This window comes from Wasmannia auropunctata, unplaced genomic scaffold (assembly GCF_000956235.1).
Source record: "Wasmannia auropunctata unplaced genomic scaffold, wasmannia.A_1.0 LD336002.1, whole genome shotgun sequence".
In the NCBI taxonomy this organism is placed as follows: domain Eukaryota; kingdom Metazoa; phylum Arthropoda; class Insecta; order Hymenoptera; family Formicidae; genus Wasmannia; species Wasmannia auropunctata.
Window position 1 is genome coordinate 301,828 of NW_012026888.1, and position 17,682 is coordinate 319,509.

The window sequence follows — 17,682 nt, forward strand, 5'->3', positions numbered from 1 at the left end:
TCGCGCAGTGGACTCGTGACAAATTTCAAAGACTTTTCTCGCCTCCCTCGGGAGACGCGCGAGGCCACCGACTTGACTCACGGGGCCGGAGCTTATCGTTTCGAATCCGGGACGACGAAAGGGAGGACCCTTATCACGGCGATCGCCTACTCCGCAGACGAAGGAAACCCCGATCGACTGTTCCGCGGGTTATACATTCCACGTCTCCAGCGGAGAAACGACGCTTCTGTCTCGAAGCGGCCGGCACGGCGGCGACCACATTCCACCGCGGAGCGGTTTTATTTTATTGGACTGAAAGGTGTCAAATATAGGCGGCATGGGGACCCATCTACTTACATACCGATGCGCGAGTTTCGGGGAACCCTCCGCCTGCCCCCTCCGCCGTTCCCCTTTCTGTCCGGTCTGATTTCAACGTGTTAGTAAAATCCCGAACTGAGGACCCGGCTCGCATTGTGGGCCAGGTGACAGATTTTTGACAGATTCTGTCTGATTTGGTGTCGAGTGACAGACCTGAGAGGCCCGATCGTGCAGCCTCCTCGTGGTTGACGTTGTCGTATCGCCCCTCTTTACATCAAATATCTCTCGAAAGCGGCGCTTGATTATGCTCCGCCCCGCGGTAATCCTTCGTACCAATTATTTTTATATTTATAAAAAAATAAAAGTAAAACGATTGAGGAGTGAATCATCAAATCTGTAGAATTAAAGAGTCACACAATAAAGTTATTAAAATTAAATATTATGTACACAGAAAATAGCAAAAAATCCATTCATGGAAAAATTAATCGAAGAGTAATATGCAAAGCTGTTTTAAATGTAATTGATGATCAACTACCGCATTCTATTTTATTCATGTCAATTTATTTCATGCTCTCATTATTTTTAATACGTAATTCGATACAATTTATTTTAATTTTCCCTTTCATCCTATTTTTCTCTGTCACGCATGCATGAATATTGTGTGTGCAGTGTGTGTGTGTGTGCGTGTGTTCATAGCAGTTTAGTTGTCAAATTTTAAAATTAGTTATGATTTATACATGGCTTTTAAAAATATTATTATATAATTTTGATGACTTTCTATTTTACAACTCTTATATTTTTATAGCTTTCAAGAGCCTTTCATGTTTAAGAAGTTCTGCGCCCCTGGCCCGCTTTCGCTGCGGGCCTGCACATAGGTTGAAGACAAATTTCCAGCTTTGGGTCGCAGCTACTATACGGTCAAGGTTTCTAGGGAGCCACTGTACACATGCGAAACGATCATATAAAAGACCAGGGAGCTGTCGTGTGGGATACGGCTTATTTCGGCGACAATACGCACGGTCAGGCGCTAGCATAAAGACGCATAATGCACCCCGCTAACGTGAAAATTATTCTGTCAAACATTCGGGCGTCGGATTTATACGGGACACGCTTTTTCGGAAGGGACACGCCAATCGCGATCCACTTTGGCAGATGCCGAAAGGATTTCTCGGTCAATGAGATGCACGCCTATCTGCCTTTTCGCCGATATTATTAGACAAGATTGCTGCATGTTGTTCGCGCGTTCAATTCTTAAATAGTCAATTCAATATATATTTTCTGGTAATATTTTTTTATAATAATTACTATCTAATCATGTGCAAGCTTGAAAGGAAAAAGAAGTGATTGAGATGGCATCACAAAACTGTATTTTTTTTTAATCTACATGGAAAGAATGATTTCGCAGGAAGATCTAACAATTTTTGAATCCAAAAATAATTTTGTTGGACCATTAAAATACTTTGGTTGGAAACTCAAAAATGACGAATATTGCTGTAAAACGTTTTGATATTCTAGCAATGAATTTAAATTTTTAATAAAATTATTTTAATGTCCAACAAAATTATTATCAAGATCAGCACCCAGCAAAACTTTCAAATTTTTCAGTAAAATCGTTCTTTCCGTGTATAAATTTATTTTTATTTTTTTAAATTATTCTAGTCTGAAATTATTATTTGGGTAGATGAGTTAATTCATTTTTACGTAACATAATTCAAATATTAACAGACGCAATCTTCGGTTTTAATATTTATCGCAAGACGCGTTGCGATATGTTTACGATCATGAGTACGCAAAATAAAAATTGAAAAATCCGATTGGCTTACTTGAAAGGATCTCAAACTTTTCGTTCTTCGATCGCTATTACTATTTTCGTTGTAAAAACTGTCGCGTGACGAAGCGCGCACAATAGCTTCGAGAAGCGAAACGAGAAACGAGACGAGATGCTACAAAACAGCTCCCGCCAGCCGACACGCGGAATATTGTGACGTTTCTTTTCCGAGTGACATTCAATTTCCAGCCTGGTAACGTCTCGTGCCCCCCAACCGCACGCACTGTATACGCTATAGAATGGAGAATACGATATGCCCGTGCATCCCCAGCCTCCCTCTTTTCATAGCGTCGATGCAGCTCCTCTAGGCGCACAGCCGGGGTGCTCTCTCGTAGTAAATACAAACAAACAACAATTGGCCTCCGTTTCTGCCCACGAGACCGACGGGTGAACAGAAGGTGTATCGTGTGTAATACAGGCACGATCACAACCGGCAGTTTCAACGTGATCTTTTGGGTTCAACCTTGGAAATTTGTGCCGAAAAGTCAACCTCTTATTATTTCTTAAAGATTCAGCGTCGGGAGAAATTTTATCGTATCACTTTTATATTAAATAAAATGCGTTCAGGTTTATAGTAGGGCAAACGAATATTATAATCGATAAATGTACGTGGCATTAAATAAAACTATTTCAGAGAATTTTCAGTTACACCAATAATCCTTAACTACAGTGCCATGCATTTTGAAGTTTAATTGCAAAACAAGAAATTCCTTTTCGAAAAAACTCTTACAATATTAAACTCGCTTATACATTTTCCATCGTAAAATTTATTTATAAATTAAATTTTATTTCTTTTCCCCGAAAGAAAGAGTATATTTATTACGTTACTTTTTTTCTCCTTATATACTACCACTTTCTTTGTTCTTAATTCACAAGGAAAATGTGTAATATATTTACCCATAAAGAAGGAGCTGACTGTCCCTTTCTACTCGAGTGTATTGTACAACTCTAGAAGTTTATGGACTATATACTAGCGAAATATCCAAACATCTCTTTAAGAAGAAAAAATATGTATATACATACATATATTCAAACCGAAGTAAATCGCACAAAGAAAGTCCAAATGAACAGGGGTTTATCGCGAAATAATCCATTTTACATCATTAAACAGTAATCTCGAACTTTCCAATACGTGACTTGTGTTCACTATCTAGAAATTTGAAATTTTGCAAACTTTAATTAAAGTGTAATCTTCAATGTTTCGAAATTTATTCAAATTAAGTTTGTACGTTACTGCTAATTTTATATCGCAATTCACTTCGCCTTTACAAACATTTTCGAACTACAATTAAAATGTAATCTTTAATCTTTTAAAATTTATTTAATTAAATTCAGGTATTTACTCTTTTAATTTTCTATCGGAATTCACTTCGCCTTTACAAATACTAACTATTTATTACTTACAAATACTTAACTATTCTAGAAAATCAAGTGTCCATAATGTATTATGTTGAACAAAAAATTAAGGTTTGAGATTCTTATCACCGTATTTATGCAGGGATTTGTGCTAGACAATGAACTTTTTTCAGCTATATGATATGTCATTCTGACTTGAAAGGCTTTTCTTTCATCCATTGTTATAAAATTATGACAAGAAAATATTGCTCATTCTTGGAATAAAACTTTCCACGTTTATGTTTTTTCGGAAAAGTTAAATGTTGTTAGATCTATGCTATCTACATATATATGCAGAAAAAGACACTAAATGTCTTAACAAAAACAAATGAATAAACCTGTTTCAAGAATGTCAAGTTGTGTTTGCAAGATTCCATAATAAATGGAAACAAAAATATTGACCTTGTGTCCTTCCTTGCAACCTTCAAATTTGAAAAGTGACCTGTCATGTTAAAAAAGTATCATTAATTTTATTTCGTTACGTCCTGCATATAATATTTCTTTTCGGTTGATAGATTTAATTTTTACATTAACGTAAAATAATATCTACAATTTTTTTAGGTGAAATTCACACATAAAAATCATGCCGAAGATACGACATCAAATAATTCAACGTTTAAATTTTTCTATCACATATTTTCACTTATCTGCCATTCCACCATTCTACAATTAGCTTTGAGGATCCGCGGAAAACGTAATATCGGACGACATGAGAAGTGAGAGCTTGTCCTGTTTCCCTAACATATCGCGCGCAAATACACGATACTCTGTCGACATAGCGTTATACATATACATTCGGCGAAAGAGAAGAGATATATGTATTTCAGTAGCGAGGTAGATCTCACGTGCAAAGAAAGTTACGATATACACCGCCTGGCTCCGGACCGTCGCGTCGCGCAGAAAGGGTCACGTTTATTCTCGTGTAAAACTGTCGTGTTTCTGTGGGTAGTGTCGAAAACATGATGTACTTTTCCAAATACAACTATTTATACCGAATAAACCGAGAAGAATGATTTCTTTCAATGTTAACGCGTTGGCGTATCTTTTGTAGATAGATAGACAATAAAAAATTAAATTTTCGAGGTATAAAATGGAGAGTAAATATCATATATTAAAATATTAATAATATATCAATCAATTTCACATAAGTTTTATTTAAATAGAGGAGCAATCCAGGAATGTCTTAAATGTTATTTAAGTGCGATTTAATAATTGCTAAAATAATTGAAAGAAGAGATCAACGTTACTGTTACATTTTATTCCATATTCAAATAATAATTTAGACGCGGAGAAATAGGAACAATTTTGCTAGTGAAACATCCTGCATGTATTGCGTTTTAGGAAAGACAGACATTGTCATAAATATAAGGTCTTTTAGAATTTTTTTACTACAAGTAGATTGTCTTCTTGACAAAAATGTGGGGATAATGGTTTAGTTAAAGAGGAAAAAGGTTTATACTAGAACAAATATTCTTTATATTTATATGTATAGACCATTGAAAAAGAACATGTGATTTAGCTTAGATTAAACGAATAAAATTTGGAAGAAGTAAAACTAAGATTACATTATTTCTTCACCGCGGTTTATTGCAATATTAAAAAACGATATGATCCAAAATAAATGGAAATATGTAAATAAAAAAGTAAAGAGCTTTTCAATTTAACTTCTTAAAACATAATGCCTCAAAAAATAATACCGATGTGAAAGAGAAAGAGTTAATTAAATTTTATAATCTAACTTCTCATTTTTGTGATTTTCCCTAATATATTGCTATCTCGGGAACGCCTCTGACAAACTGGTAGGCGTATTCTCCCTCGCGCGCTCCACGAACTTCAACTATGTATTCTATTTCTACTCAACCATCGATGTCAATAGATGGATGCGCAAAATCAAGCGTCGCGAGATCTGGAATTTCCGGGACTTCCGCCGAACGCGGTCGCGCTCGCGCTCGCGCTCACGCGAGCGCGCGCATACACATCGGATGGTGGAGAGCGGAACAAAACACACAAAGTCCCTGGACACGGTGCGCGGGCTTTTGGCCTGACCTCGCTTTGCCACCAATTAGCATCTCCCTTAATGACGATCGCCGAGCGTGCACGCGCGCTCGCGTGACACTCGCCCGCCGATACACGCGCGTATACGACGCGACGAGAGCGGCGAGACGGAGACAGCGAGAGATCCATAAAAAAGTCCTTTGCCCCCACCGATCGCGGTTGGCCACCCCTCCCACCCCTCCCTAACCCACGCTATCGCGATCTCTCGCCCTACCTATAAAAGCGCACACAAACGCAACGTGCGCACCCCGCGCGCACGTCCCCACTACCGCGCTACGCCTCTCTCTCGCGCCAGCCGCTCGCCACGGCGAGAGATCTTTATTTTGATCGTCGACCGATTAACGGCCGCCGAGCGCGCGTTCTCCACGCCTCCTCCATCTCCGCTCGGCCAATCGGCACGTGTGCCGCCAGCCATTTTGGTCCATACGGATGCTGCGCGCACGTGCACCGTCCTTCCCCACCCTCTGTCTTTGCGGCGAGCCGCGTACTCGCGGAGGGTGTAGACTGTAGCCTCGCGGATGTGTGCGCGCTTGTCAACTGTATATGTGTGTGTGTGTGTGTGTGTGTGTGAATGTAGTTGTATGTATGTGCGTCGCAGGCGCGCCCGCGCGCGCTTGTTCATCGAGGCAGAGTATTTCCATTAGAGAACAGGAGACGCGCGCGAGAAAGCCGCCGCATCCCTCGCTCGCGAACAAGTTCACCCATTGCTGACGTTTCGTACGATTTTCAAGAAACGGCGTTATGCGCGGGGTAAAATCGGCGTCAAAATCGCGCGTAGTTGCGTAATCGCGAAATATCATTCTGATACAAGCGAGGAAGGTGAGGCAGAGAAAAAGAGGATTACGCAAGTTTTCATAAAAAGTAATGGCAGCGAGAGATGCATTGCTCTCGTCGATTTTTTTTCTCATGGCGAACGCAGAGGAGAACCGAGCGAACTGCTCCGGACTCTCTCTTACCCTCCCCCGTTGCGTGCGCTGCGTTACGCGTAAATAGTTACAACGACCGGCGTTAAATCTCTGGCAATGAACGGGGTTGGCAGGGAGGGAGTGAGAGGAAAGAGCAAGAGGGCAAGTTAAGAGCCCGTGTGCTCGCGAGCTCGCCGTCCGCTTCCATCAGCGCGCTCTTCTTTCCCCTCTGTATGTACGTCGAACACGTTTCTTCGTTCACGTACGAGGGATATTGTTCGCGTGTTCACGAGAACGCGCGGATATGCCACGCCGTGACAGGGGTAAGGGGAGAGGGAGGGAGCGATACGAGGGCGAGAGGGTGAATCGGGGAAGAGATTGCGCAGCCCTCCCCCCCCCCTATACTCTCTCCTCTCGTACGATCTCGTGCGCGCGTATATGTATCATCGGGGGAGAGCTCGTTTATAACGATAACGGAGGGAAAGAGGAAGAACGAGAAGAGGAAGACACCCCGAACTACCATCGCAAACCCTCGTTTCCTCCCGCTCGCTCTCTCGCTATACACACTCGTACTCTGACGAACGGTGGTGGGGAGTTCTCTCGGAGAAGTGGTTGATAATCGAGGAGTGCATCAGAAAGGGACGGACCGAGATCTCTGCGCGCGCGCGCGCGCATGTGTGCGTATGCGTGTGTAATAAGTGTGTATGGCGCGCGTACTCGCGGACCGCGAATTCCCCGTGTATCCGAGCGTCTATCCAAGCGCGTTCCTCGCGGTAGTGTTGGTGGAATCCCCCTACCCCGTTGTCCAACGGTATACACATACAGAGATACGCATACACGAGCCCGTCCTCCGCGTATTGTGCCGCACGAATGGAGGCAGGCCGTTCGTGACGGCGCGGCGGAGGGAGTGGTATCGAAGGCAGGACGATCCGTACGACCAACACACGTACGCGCGCTCGAGCCGCGAACCGCTCGGCCGAACGAACTCGCGCGTGTGTCCCAGAAGCGAGAGAGCCTCGCACTGTGTGTGCGCGCGTGTGGCCCTCCCCTTCCTCCGGCTCGAGCCACATACTCACGCATATACGGATATCACCGGGCCCGTCCTCCATATACCGCACGCATTCTCGCTTCCAGCTGCCTCTCTCCCCTTTCCTTCTTCTCCCTCCGCTGGCTGGTCCACGACAGCACCGGTGTATCTCCCGGCATCACACGGACACAGGCAGACGCGCCACGGCAGCCGTCCCCGGAGCGGAGCGTGCGGGTTCCACGGGGAGACGTGCAGGTCAGTTCGGTGGCTCGCGGATGACAGCGAGGGGAACGTGGTGAAACGGGGTGGCTAGAAAGGGGGGGGTTGGTGCGATTCAGGGCACGCGTTTTCAGCACCGCCAAACGGCGGTACCACGAAGCGCGCGCGCGCGCGCGGCGTCGTCGTCGTCGTCGTCGCCCTGCCACCGTCGCCGATCGACGCCGTCGCCGGCGTTGAGGGAACAGCGAACCCGGGAGCTAACGCTCGCTCGCGCGCGAGACGGACGAATATGCGAAGTGAGTAAAAGCGAAGCGTCCACATTTCGACGGCGACGCGTCCCCGCGCGTTTCCTCTTCGCCGTCGCGGATCGCGCACGCCGGAAGGAGGAACAGGCGCCTTGGCACCCTCGCCAACGAACACGAAGTGAGTAGTCGTCCGCTGCCAGCGGCCGCTTTTTTCGGCGTCCCAGAAACGCGGATTCGCTACTTCCCGTACATCCGCGTGTCGGACGACAACGAGATCGCGTCACCCACGAGCGTACGCCGCGTACGAGTCCTGACGCTCCCGATCTGTGATGCGTCGTTCGTTCGGATTTTCGAGATGATCAACATTCGCGAGTGAGAGACGTACGAAGACGGAGCGAATCAAGAAGAGAGGAAGAGGAGGAAGAGACCGAAGAGAGTCACGTGCGTGAGAAGAGTATCATTCTCGAGAAACATTACTGACCTCCAAGGATATCGTCTTCGGAGAGATAGCGAGAGCACCGCCGAGAACACGTCGGAAAAGGTAAGCGTGAACTCGTCAGAGATGTTATGTAAACACGAGGGGGAAGGGGGACTTGGACCGAGCGTCGCCACCCCGTGGCGAAAGGGCTGCGAATCTTCCGGCCTCTGGGGATCTCTCTTTTTTTTCTGCACCGCGATTGTACACGACGAGAGGACAGTGCACGACGTGACTGTCAATTTATAAGGTAGCTTCATGGAGCACGAGACACGCGGCGAGTTTGATTCCTTGCATTACGTCCCTTTACACCTCATTCTTCATTTTCTTTCCGTGTCAAACACGCTTCGTACGTTCTTTATGCGCGATTCGAGAAGATTCACTCGAGCGAATTGAATATTGACATGTTATTGTTGACTATTTTTGTTCTTTCGGAGATATTGCCTTTATCTTAATTTTCTCACGATTGCTGTTGCTAAATATTTGCGACACGTCTATTTCTCATACAAATCAATGACATTACCCGCGAATATTGTATCTTATGTTTAGGCTAGAAATATTAAAGCATCGATTCTATCGAGGTGATGAAGTAATATAAATTCTAATATAATTGCAACATGCGTGTGATTCTAATAAAAATAAATATAAAACGAAACCGCGTTACGTCTCGTATAATAATTTTTATGCAAAATTGCCTGAAAATCTTAAGATTTGTATAGGCCCGAAGAGCGACGCGAGTGTATCTTTTAATTGTAACATAAATAACTCGATAGGCCTAAATTTTAATAAAATTTTAAATATTTTAATAAACTATTATCTTTTTAAAACACATATACTGTAGTTTGACCGATGTATTCTTTCTCATTCAACGATCGAAAAAAAAAGAATCGCGCAAAACTTTAGATTTAATCAAATCATATTCTTGCGTATATTAAATATAGGAGATAACTTCGGTAGAATTTCACTAACGAATCAGTATTGATACGCAATAACAAAAAATCTCGTCTATATACATATAATACAAATAACGAACACTGGAGAACTTCTCTTTAACCGCGTCATACAATTTTGAATCCTATACGAGCTTCGATATACGATAACATTTTGACATAATAGAATATAATCTAATATATTCTTAGTGAAAAACATAAAAAAAGATCTGCATTTTACGTTTTGATAAGAATGCTTAAGAATAAGGATCAATTCATTCGTGTGATTGGCAATCAGAGCCGTCGCATTATAAATTTCCGCAATATCCTCCGGAAATTGCGACATCTTAATGCAGCAGTGATTATGTAATGATCGATATATTGCATCATAGTTGTGCGTCTTCGAGCGTACTCTCTGTTCGCATCAAATCGTATTTTACTCGGGTGGCCAAATCTCGAATATTATATCCCGAATATTGCATGTTCTGGGAAACTGGTTAAACATTGCCTGCTTGTCACATGTAGGTAACTAAAGCCTATTTCTATCAATGTAGACTAACTTCAATCTTCATCTTAAATTATTTTTTATCTTCCTAATTCTTAAAACTAAAAAAAGATAAAAAATAAGAAAATTAAGATGAAACTTTTATCTACGTTGATAGAAATAGACAGATGAAGATCATGGAGAATCTTTCCCCTTCCGAATCTTTCCATGTTTCTTTCTGCCATCTTTCTCTCATCATAAATCATCATGAAACAAAAAAATGTACTTGACTATCGCTAGACGCTATGGCGTCTCCTGATTTGTGTTATTTTTTTATTTCTAACGAATACGATAATACTAATACTAAGAGTCCTGTGTTATATAACAATGTCTTAAACTAAATGGAGGACGAAACTAAAAAAATCGCGGTCCAAAATAGTGGAAAAACCATTTTGAAAAATTAGTGTGCTGTTTTCTTGGAATAGATTCGGATTTGGAAAGAAATACGATAATAATTATCCTGACACGCCTCCCTCCAGTCAAATATGTGATGGGATTCCTCCTCCGTTGAACGAAAACCCCGAACGAGATTCCTGACACTTATCTATAGAGGCTATAAATCTTTTCCCAGAAGGTTAACGTACGTATTCATGACAGTTTTCGGCTTCTCGTGTTACGTTCTCTTATAATCAAAATATAGAAATCAGAAAATATTGCACTTTTCGACCTATACAGTTGTCTCGGCAATTATATATAAACGTCGTTTATTTTTCGATGATGTGCAAATCGAAAACGATGAATAAAATCAATAAAAAAATGTGACTCTAAATATATAATATTTACGAAATATCACGATGATATTATTATTAACAATACGTTGATAGTAAATAACAGATCATCATATAGTCACGCGTAAATTGATTTAAAAGAGGAAGAGAAATCTGTGCCTCGCTTAGAAGATGAACGAAGATGAAATAATCTTGGCGATAATGTCGGATGAACGACGACCGCGTATGGATAAATAGATCGGCTTAAAATCTCAACTGCGACTTCGTCGAACCGCGTGAAAGAAACCGCAGAGTGTGCATACCGAATGCCGGCGATCGTTACTCGCGCTACTGAAATTGGCGTAACGGTCGTGGAGTTGCGAGTTCTTTTCCGCGTCGCGCTTATGAATCCTCTGATCGAACGCGGTGGTTTCTGATAAATGAAGTCGCGGAAATCGGCCGCGCCGAAAGAAAGCGGCGGCGACGAAGCGCGGCTTCTTGCGTAAGAACCGCGCGCGCGGATAATAAAGACCGGCGCCTTTTCGCGCGTATCACGCGCGTGAGTGGCTCCGGTAGCCAGTCGCATGCTCGTCCTGTTAATTGTCGCCAATTAACGAGGTACACCTCTCGCCGGCGTCTCACCTTGCCTTCTCGCCAAGCCACCTCCTTATCGGCTCTATTCAGGATCGCCGCCGTCTTTTCTCTCCGCCGGCTCGTACACCCCGACGAGCAGCGGTAAACCATCGTTCGCGCTTTTGTCGGCATAACGCCACGTCATCCCCGCTAATCGTCACGAAAAGTACGCCGCGTTTATACGACGTCCTCCTCGATAAAGACCGCTACCGGCCGCGCGAGAGTGAAACGCGCCGCGGTGAGCATCAATCTTTGTACCGATTTCTTTGGCCGCGCGGCCGTCCTAGCCGCGGTAGAATCGGTAATACGAGTTTAGTTACCTATCGCGTCGGGGTTCCGGCACCGAAATCGCCGCTCGTTAGCGACGTACATTCGCGTTCTCCTCGCGGTGAGAATTGCGCCTAGGCGAAGGAACACCTCGCAGCTTTCCTGGCGAACATTCGCGCCAGCTTATTCTCAGTTTTGTGCGCGGCTAAATTAACGTCCTTTCACGAAAACGACGGTTACTAAAAGAGTTTTGAAAAAAAGACCCGGTCGCAATGTTCCGAATGAACGTACTCGAGAATTTGAAACATCATTTATCATAAATTTCAACATGTAACTTTAGCGGGTTAATATAATTACTTTTTTTTTATTATTGAGTAAGGTTGTATGTAATCTTAATTGCTGAATGATATATTCGAATCGAGAAACTAAGAGACCACGTATGAAAAAGTTTTCACTTGTGCTAAATATTTTAATGTCGAGATTAATGATGTTGCTAATGAAATCTTTTATTGGAATTAAATGGCACAATAAATATTAATTAGAAACTGGTAGGCTTTAATATATTAGACGTTAAATAGTGTAATGGGATATAATCACCGTTTCAACTGTTAGGCTAATCACAATTATAGTCCATCTATGAGAGGTCCAATTAATCAACCTGTTTCTCTGATGATGTTTTTACTTTTTAATGCAGTCTATAAAACATCGCATCATTTCTGTTTTAATCAGGTATAGCTTTGTTTGCTGAGAACATATACATATGTATGTATACAACTGTTAGGATCAAAAATCCACATGAAGAAATTTTAAATTGTTATTTAGAACAAATTTTTTAGAAAATTATTTTAGCAAAGGATGATCTTTTAAGGCAGGTTAGATTAAAATATCGTCAAAGACGTGATATTTTAATTGATGCATCAAAATTTATAGAATAATTGTGACGTGTGAAATAGAATTAGGAGAAAAGAAAGGATTCTATTTAATTGTGCAAATTAAAATAAAAGTTAATGACAGTTGTGAATTTATAAATTCGATCAGGGCACACGAGATTTGAAAGCTCATCAGGTTATTACATGCCAGAAATTATTACACGCGAAGGTATTACGCGCCTTTTTCGAACTATCGTCCAAAGATATAATTTGTCCAATAAACGTAATCAAACATTAATGTTTGATTTATAACTAGTCACAGTAGTCTTTGTTCAATTCAGGCTTCCATTTGGACATCAAAATGATGAAAACGCAATCGGTTTCGATTGTTATAACTTTTAATGTCGCGACAACGCGGCATCGTCGCCTCCGCTTCACTTTCACTTGATTCTCGCGCGTCGCACGCTTCTGCAAGGTACCCAGGCGTCATCGTCGGCCCGTGGTGACTCGTGGTGTCCTTTTTTTCACGAGTCATCTCCGTAGGTGCCGCGCAGTTTTCACGGCGAGAAGTGGCCGACGACGGGGGGTTGTGTACGTCTCGCGGTTCGGACCGACCTGAACGAGCTGACGGACAAACGCACAATAAGAACGAGGAATACCCCCGCAGAGCCAGACATGAAGACGTCACTCAAAAACGGTAACGTGGTCAGGAGTGCCCGGACACGGGGTCAGGCCCAAGCTGACCGTTCTAGGCTGCTCGGTTCAGCTACGTTCTCTTATGAGTGAGTCAGCGTCTCGGCAGCACTTTCTTCAAGGTAAATTTTTGAAATTTCTTCTCTCTCGAGCCTGCGATTCGGGTTCACAAGAAATTTACAATTATGAGAAGAAATCGATAGCAAACCGAGAGATAATATCGAAAGATTTCACATTCTTCAATTTTTCTTTAAGTGCACTCAAAAGACACACGATAAACATCAATAGTGCATTGACACAAAGAAAATTATTTAGGATACCTGGGTACAGGGTGGTCAGAAAAAACTTTGAATGAAAATACCTGGCAAACCTCAGAGAATTTTTTTTTTAAAGATTTCAGTAAACATCTAGTAATTTTGAATGCAAGAAAAGAAATGTGCTTTGTAAAAAGAATGTAATATTTGTCAGTACTGTTAAAGACGGGAACTAAATTTTACTTATGCGAATACAAAAAATTCCTAAACGGTTTAAAATCACAAATTGTAGAAAGAGCAATTTGCTCTTTAAACATAATTTTAATTTGCATTCTTTAAACATAATTATACAATTAAGTAATATGAAAATAATAATAATAACATTTACGAGCTCTTTCTGCTGGTCTATATAACACCCATCACAAAATTTACGAGAGTCGAGTCGTTCGTAACGACATAACAAATGACCAGTGAACAAAGTGCATATTCGTGTCTAACTATCAGTCATCAGTGATTAGATGGAAACGTCCATTTATATTTTGATAGGCAAAATAAAATGTCAAAATTTTTGGCTCGATGGGACGCAACGATTAACGCCAGTGAGGGCAGAGAGGAGGGAAGAGGGAGGAACGAGGTATAAATCTTACGCAATTTAAGCTCGAGCTTCACGTGGCGGACAATGAATGGCGAAGCGCCATTTCAGCGCTTCGTTGCAGGCTCGTAATGCGGCCGTAAATTAAACCTCGCGCCGATTGGTGCACGTTCAACGTTCTGTGATTTACAAGCAACGACGCACTCCCGTCGTACACGCCCAGAAAACCCGAGATAACTCGCGTTCATCGTCCCTGTGACATAACTGCTCGTAAAAAAAAGCCAAGTTTCACAACGCCTCCGCCGCGCTTAGAGAAAAAGAGCCTCGCGCGTAACCTATGTTATTTGTTCAACACTCGTTTACTCGTTCGAAATTTCCAGCGGAACTTCGTAAATGCGCGAAGCACGCCTTACGCCCGTAAAATATGATTGCTCTTAGCAATCGCAATTTATTTCGCGATAAAAGCGTATCGGTTCATAAAATATATATCATTGACTGCGCGATCATCAATGTATGGCGGAGTTTAATCAGACTTTCTGTCGAGTGTTGCACTGATGCGAGAATTTTCAGCATCTTCCAGATTATTATTGAAAATGTTTTATTAATGGCTTTGCGTTTCAGAAATTCAACTTAATTCGGCAATTAAACATAATATCACATGGAATAAGTCAGTAACTAATTTTGAGACCATCCGTTTATTATAGAGGCCGGTTATAAATTAACGTAAGTTGATGTAATGTTAACTTCAATAAAATATCGATTACTTAGATCAGTGATTATCTTGTATAACCGTTAAAATAATACAATAAACTTTGAAACAGAATACAATTATCAGTATGTACATGCCAGTGAATGCTGATTAGAAGTACAAAATTATTGTTAAAAAGTTATTGCAATGTAAAAGAAAAACGAGTCGAATTTTCTTTACCGGTCAGCTCCTTCACTTGATAAAATTCAGGGGATATATTTCCGATTAAACTTATTTCGAGAAGCAAACACCTGATCTTTCGAAAGGCGTGGAAATAGTAGCGAATTGAGAGGACGAGCCGTCGCTGCAGGCAAGGCGAAACGAGGATTATTTTTTGTTTTGACGACTGACATGCGGCGCAGTTACAATCTCTATTTACAAGCTGAGGTAAACACAAAACTTATTATTAATCTTCTTGTGTATAAGACTTCGGACGTATGTAGATACATGTCCGGTCACTCAGACGTTTACCTTACCATTACCTGCATATCGCACATTTTTTTCTCAATCACAGGAATTTATTTGGAATTTTTCGGTGTGAACGACCTTTCAAAATTCGGGTTTTTCACATTTCATGCATGGTGGATCTTTTTCTCTTTCTCTCTTCGTCACTAAAAAGACTCTCCGAAATGCGTCGCTTATAGATTCAGGTAAGCTATTTAGAAGAAACTGTCAAAATTGTGGACTGTAAACATCTAGCTGTCAGGTAAAATAATTTTTAGTTTCTATCGGGCATACCAATTGTAAGACCTGCGTCTGTCAATTTTGCGATGGAATACTGATATGCTGCAAATAAAAGATAACTTAAGATCTTTAATAATATTTGACTGCTTTTAAAGGGAGACTTGACTTCCGTTTGAACGAGAAAAGAACAGAATATTTACACAAGGAAAGAATTGTTTTACTGAAGTATCTAAATTTACATAGATACAAATTTGAAAATAATTTTAGATCATCTAAATAATTATATTTTAGGCTGGTTGTTAGAATGTCAACATTTTTTGCAATATTATTTGGGCGTTCTACATAATTTTGACAATCTTACAAAATTATTTCTGATCTTCAGATCTGTATCTATAGCTAAATTTGTAGGTGCTTCAGCAAAACCGTTCTTTTCGTCGGTACACAATTGTGCCTTTTAAATTGGCGTACTGATTCCGTCAAAATAACTACGTAAAAGTTTCCGTTAAGTTAATTATTTTTTGAAAGGTTATTTGCTCCTTTAAACATGAGGTGTTAAGATAGTCTAGAACGAGTGTCTTTAGTTTTAATAATGAGAATTGTGTAATTATAATTCGCATTCAACCAATTATTTGAGTTATATACGAATATTAATATTTTACGAATTACTGAAACGCGCGGCTGGTGAAATGCACTTCGCGAATCTAAGAAAGATATCGGACTCATTTGAAAGTCGTACTAATCTGAACAGCGATGACGGCTAATACCTCGGGTTTCCGTAGCTGCCTGAATAGAAGGATCGGTATAAGGCACTTGAAAAAAAAAAAGGAAAAACAGAAAGCAAAAAAGAAACGATTATTCTATTCCTGGACAAATCGAAAGTGGGACTACCGACATTTCTGCGGATTGGGGGACACGATGAGCACAAATCATTATTAACGACTGCTGTGGCGCGACAGCCGTTGTACGTTTTGTGAAATATCGCAAGCGGCGGAGCTTTATTAAGCTAGCTGCTTTGATCTAACGGATCTAACCTGTGGTCTACGCTCGCCATGATTCGCGCGAATCACAATATTACTTCCACAGCGTATTATTACACTCCGGTAGCCATGTTTTATCTGATGCACATTTCGCTACGCGTCAATAAACTTATTATATCGATAAAATGCGTCATTAAGTTGCGTTGCATAATTATGAGATGTAAAATGCAAAACGTATATTTAAATGCAAATTACAGGTTCTAAATTATCCCGTGAGATCATGCCTTTATAATAAATAGTTGATATTAACGTCTAATCAATGCATCGTTCTCTTATACAGAGATACACGTAAATCTTTCGGATAGTTTCGCGTCATAAGATTCGAAAGATCATCGTGACCTCAAGAATGGATTCTTGTACGATTTATTCGCGTGTTTGGGAAGAATCAACGTTACGTGTATCAAAATAGTGAAAGGGTATAGCGATGCGCGAGCCGATGTTTACGACGCTCGGAAAAGTTATATCATTATGCATAAATGAGAAAAAGAGCTAGGTATTTTTGCTTAAATAATTAATTGCGTGTTCGTTCATCTACATAATCGTGAAAACTCGCATCTGCATAATAGGCTATTTGATGCAGCGTGACCGCAAGTCGCAAGACGTTATCATTCTTTTGGTAGCCAATCGTCGGAATCCTCATCTACCTATTTATCCTATATCATACCAGACTATAAAGAAGCGTCTGTTCACGCACACGGGGAAAGGGAAAAAGGGTAGACAGAGTCGTTCGGAGGAAGGTGGAGGAGACGCGGGAGAGAACTTCGAATTTCACGGAATCGCCGCGACCGCCTCGCAGTCTCGCGCAGCAGCGGGAATAATTCAAGGTAGAAGGCCGCATCGATTTCGTGGATAGGCGTCCCATCCGTGGCGAGATGCTGAGGCCGCCGGCTCGGTTTATAATAAGGCGCTATAACACGCCGAGGTCTCTCTCTCTCTCTCTTTCTCGCGCGCTCGCGCGCGCGCGCAGGTGTAAGGAGGTGTCCGGCACCTTAAGGCTTCCAGTAGGGTCGAACGGAGCGGCATATTTCATCCATTGTCGCCCCTCAACTCCGGCGGCGGCACTTTTCAACTTTTTATAGAGATTTTTATACCGCTATATCTATACCGTCTCTCTACGCGCGGCTGCGCGTGGGAGAGAGAGAGAGAGAATATCATCGGGCAAAGACGAGAGGAAGCGAGAGAGGAACCGCGCGATGGACGAGGAGAAGAGGGCGCAGGACGCGGAACGAGGGGGAGGGTTCGCCCCATCGTGCCTGAATATGAATATAATAATGAGAAC

The 17,682-nt window shown here is 41.8% G+C and overlaps 1 protein-coding gene and 1 long non-coding RNA gene across 5 annotated transcripts in view; both read left to right on the top strand.

Moving 5' to 3' along the window:
- Window positions 1–8,015: 8,015 nt before the first annotated feature.
- Window positions 8,016–17,682, top strand: part of LOC105453183 (box A-binding factor-like) — a 64,332-nt gene continuing 54,665 nt past the window's right edge. Inside the window, exons 1-2 of the mRNA XM_011694924.1 lie at window positions 8,016–8,022; window positions 8,361–8,512. Coding sequence (XP_011693226.1) covers window positions 8,016–8,022; window positions 8,361–8,512 — 159 coding nt within the window. The remainder of the gene's footprint in view (window positions 8,023–8,360; window positions 8,513–17,682) is intronic.
- LOC105453147 lies at window positions 10,120–16,370 on the top strand. Of its 4 annotated transcripts, none has more exons than XR_974829.1 (6): window positions 10,120–10,499; window positions 12,939–13,210; window positions 14,556–14,657; window positions 14,756–15,069; window positions 15,197–15,332; window positions 16,146–16,370. It is a non-coding gene; the product is annotated as an uncharacterized LOC105453147 (long non-coding RNA). The 4 variants fall into 4 exon arrangements; XR_974827.1 differs by lacking the exon at window positions 16,146–16,370 and adding an exon at window positions 12,737–12,870 and having other exon boundaries at window positions 15,197–15,499; XR_974828.1 differs by lacking the exon at window positions 16,146–16,370 and adding an exon at window positions 15,405–15,499.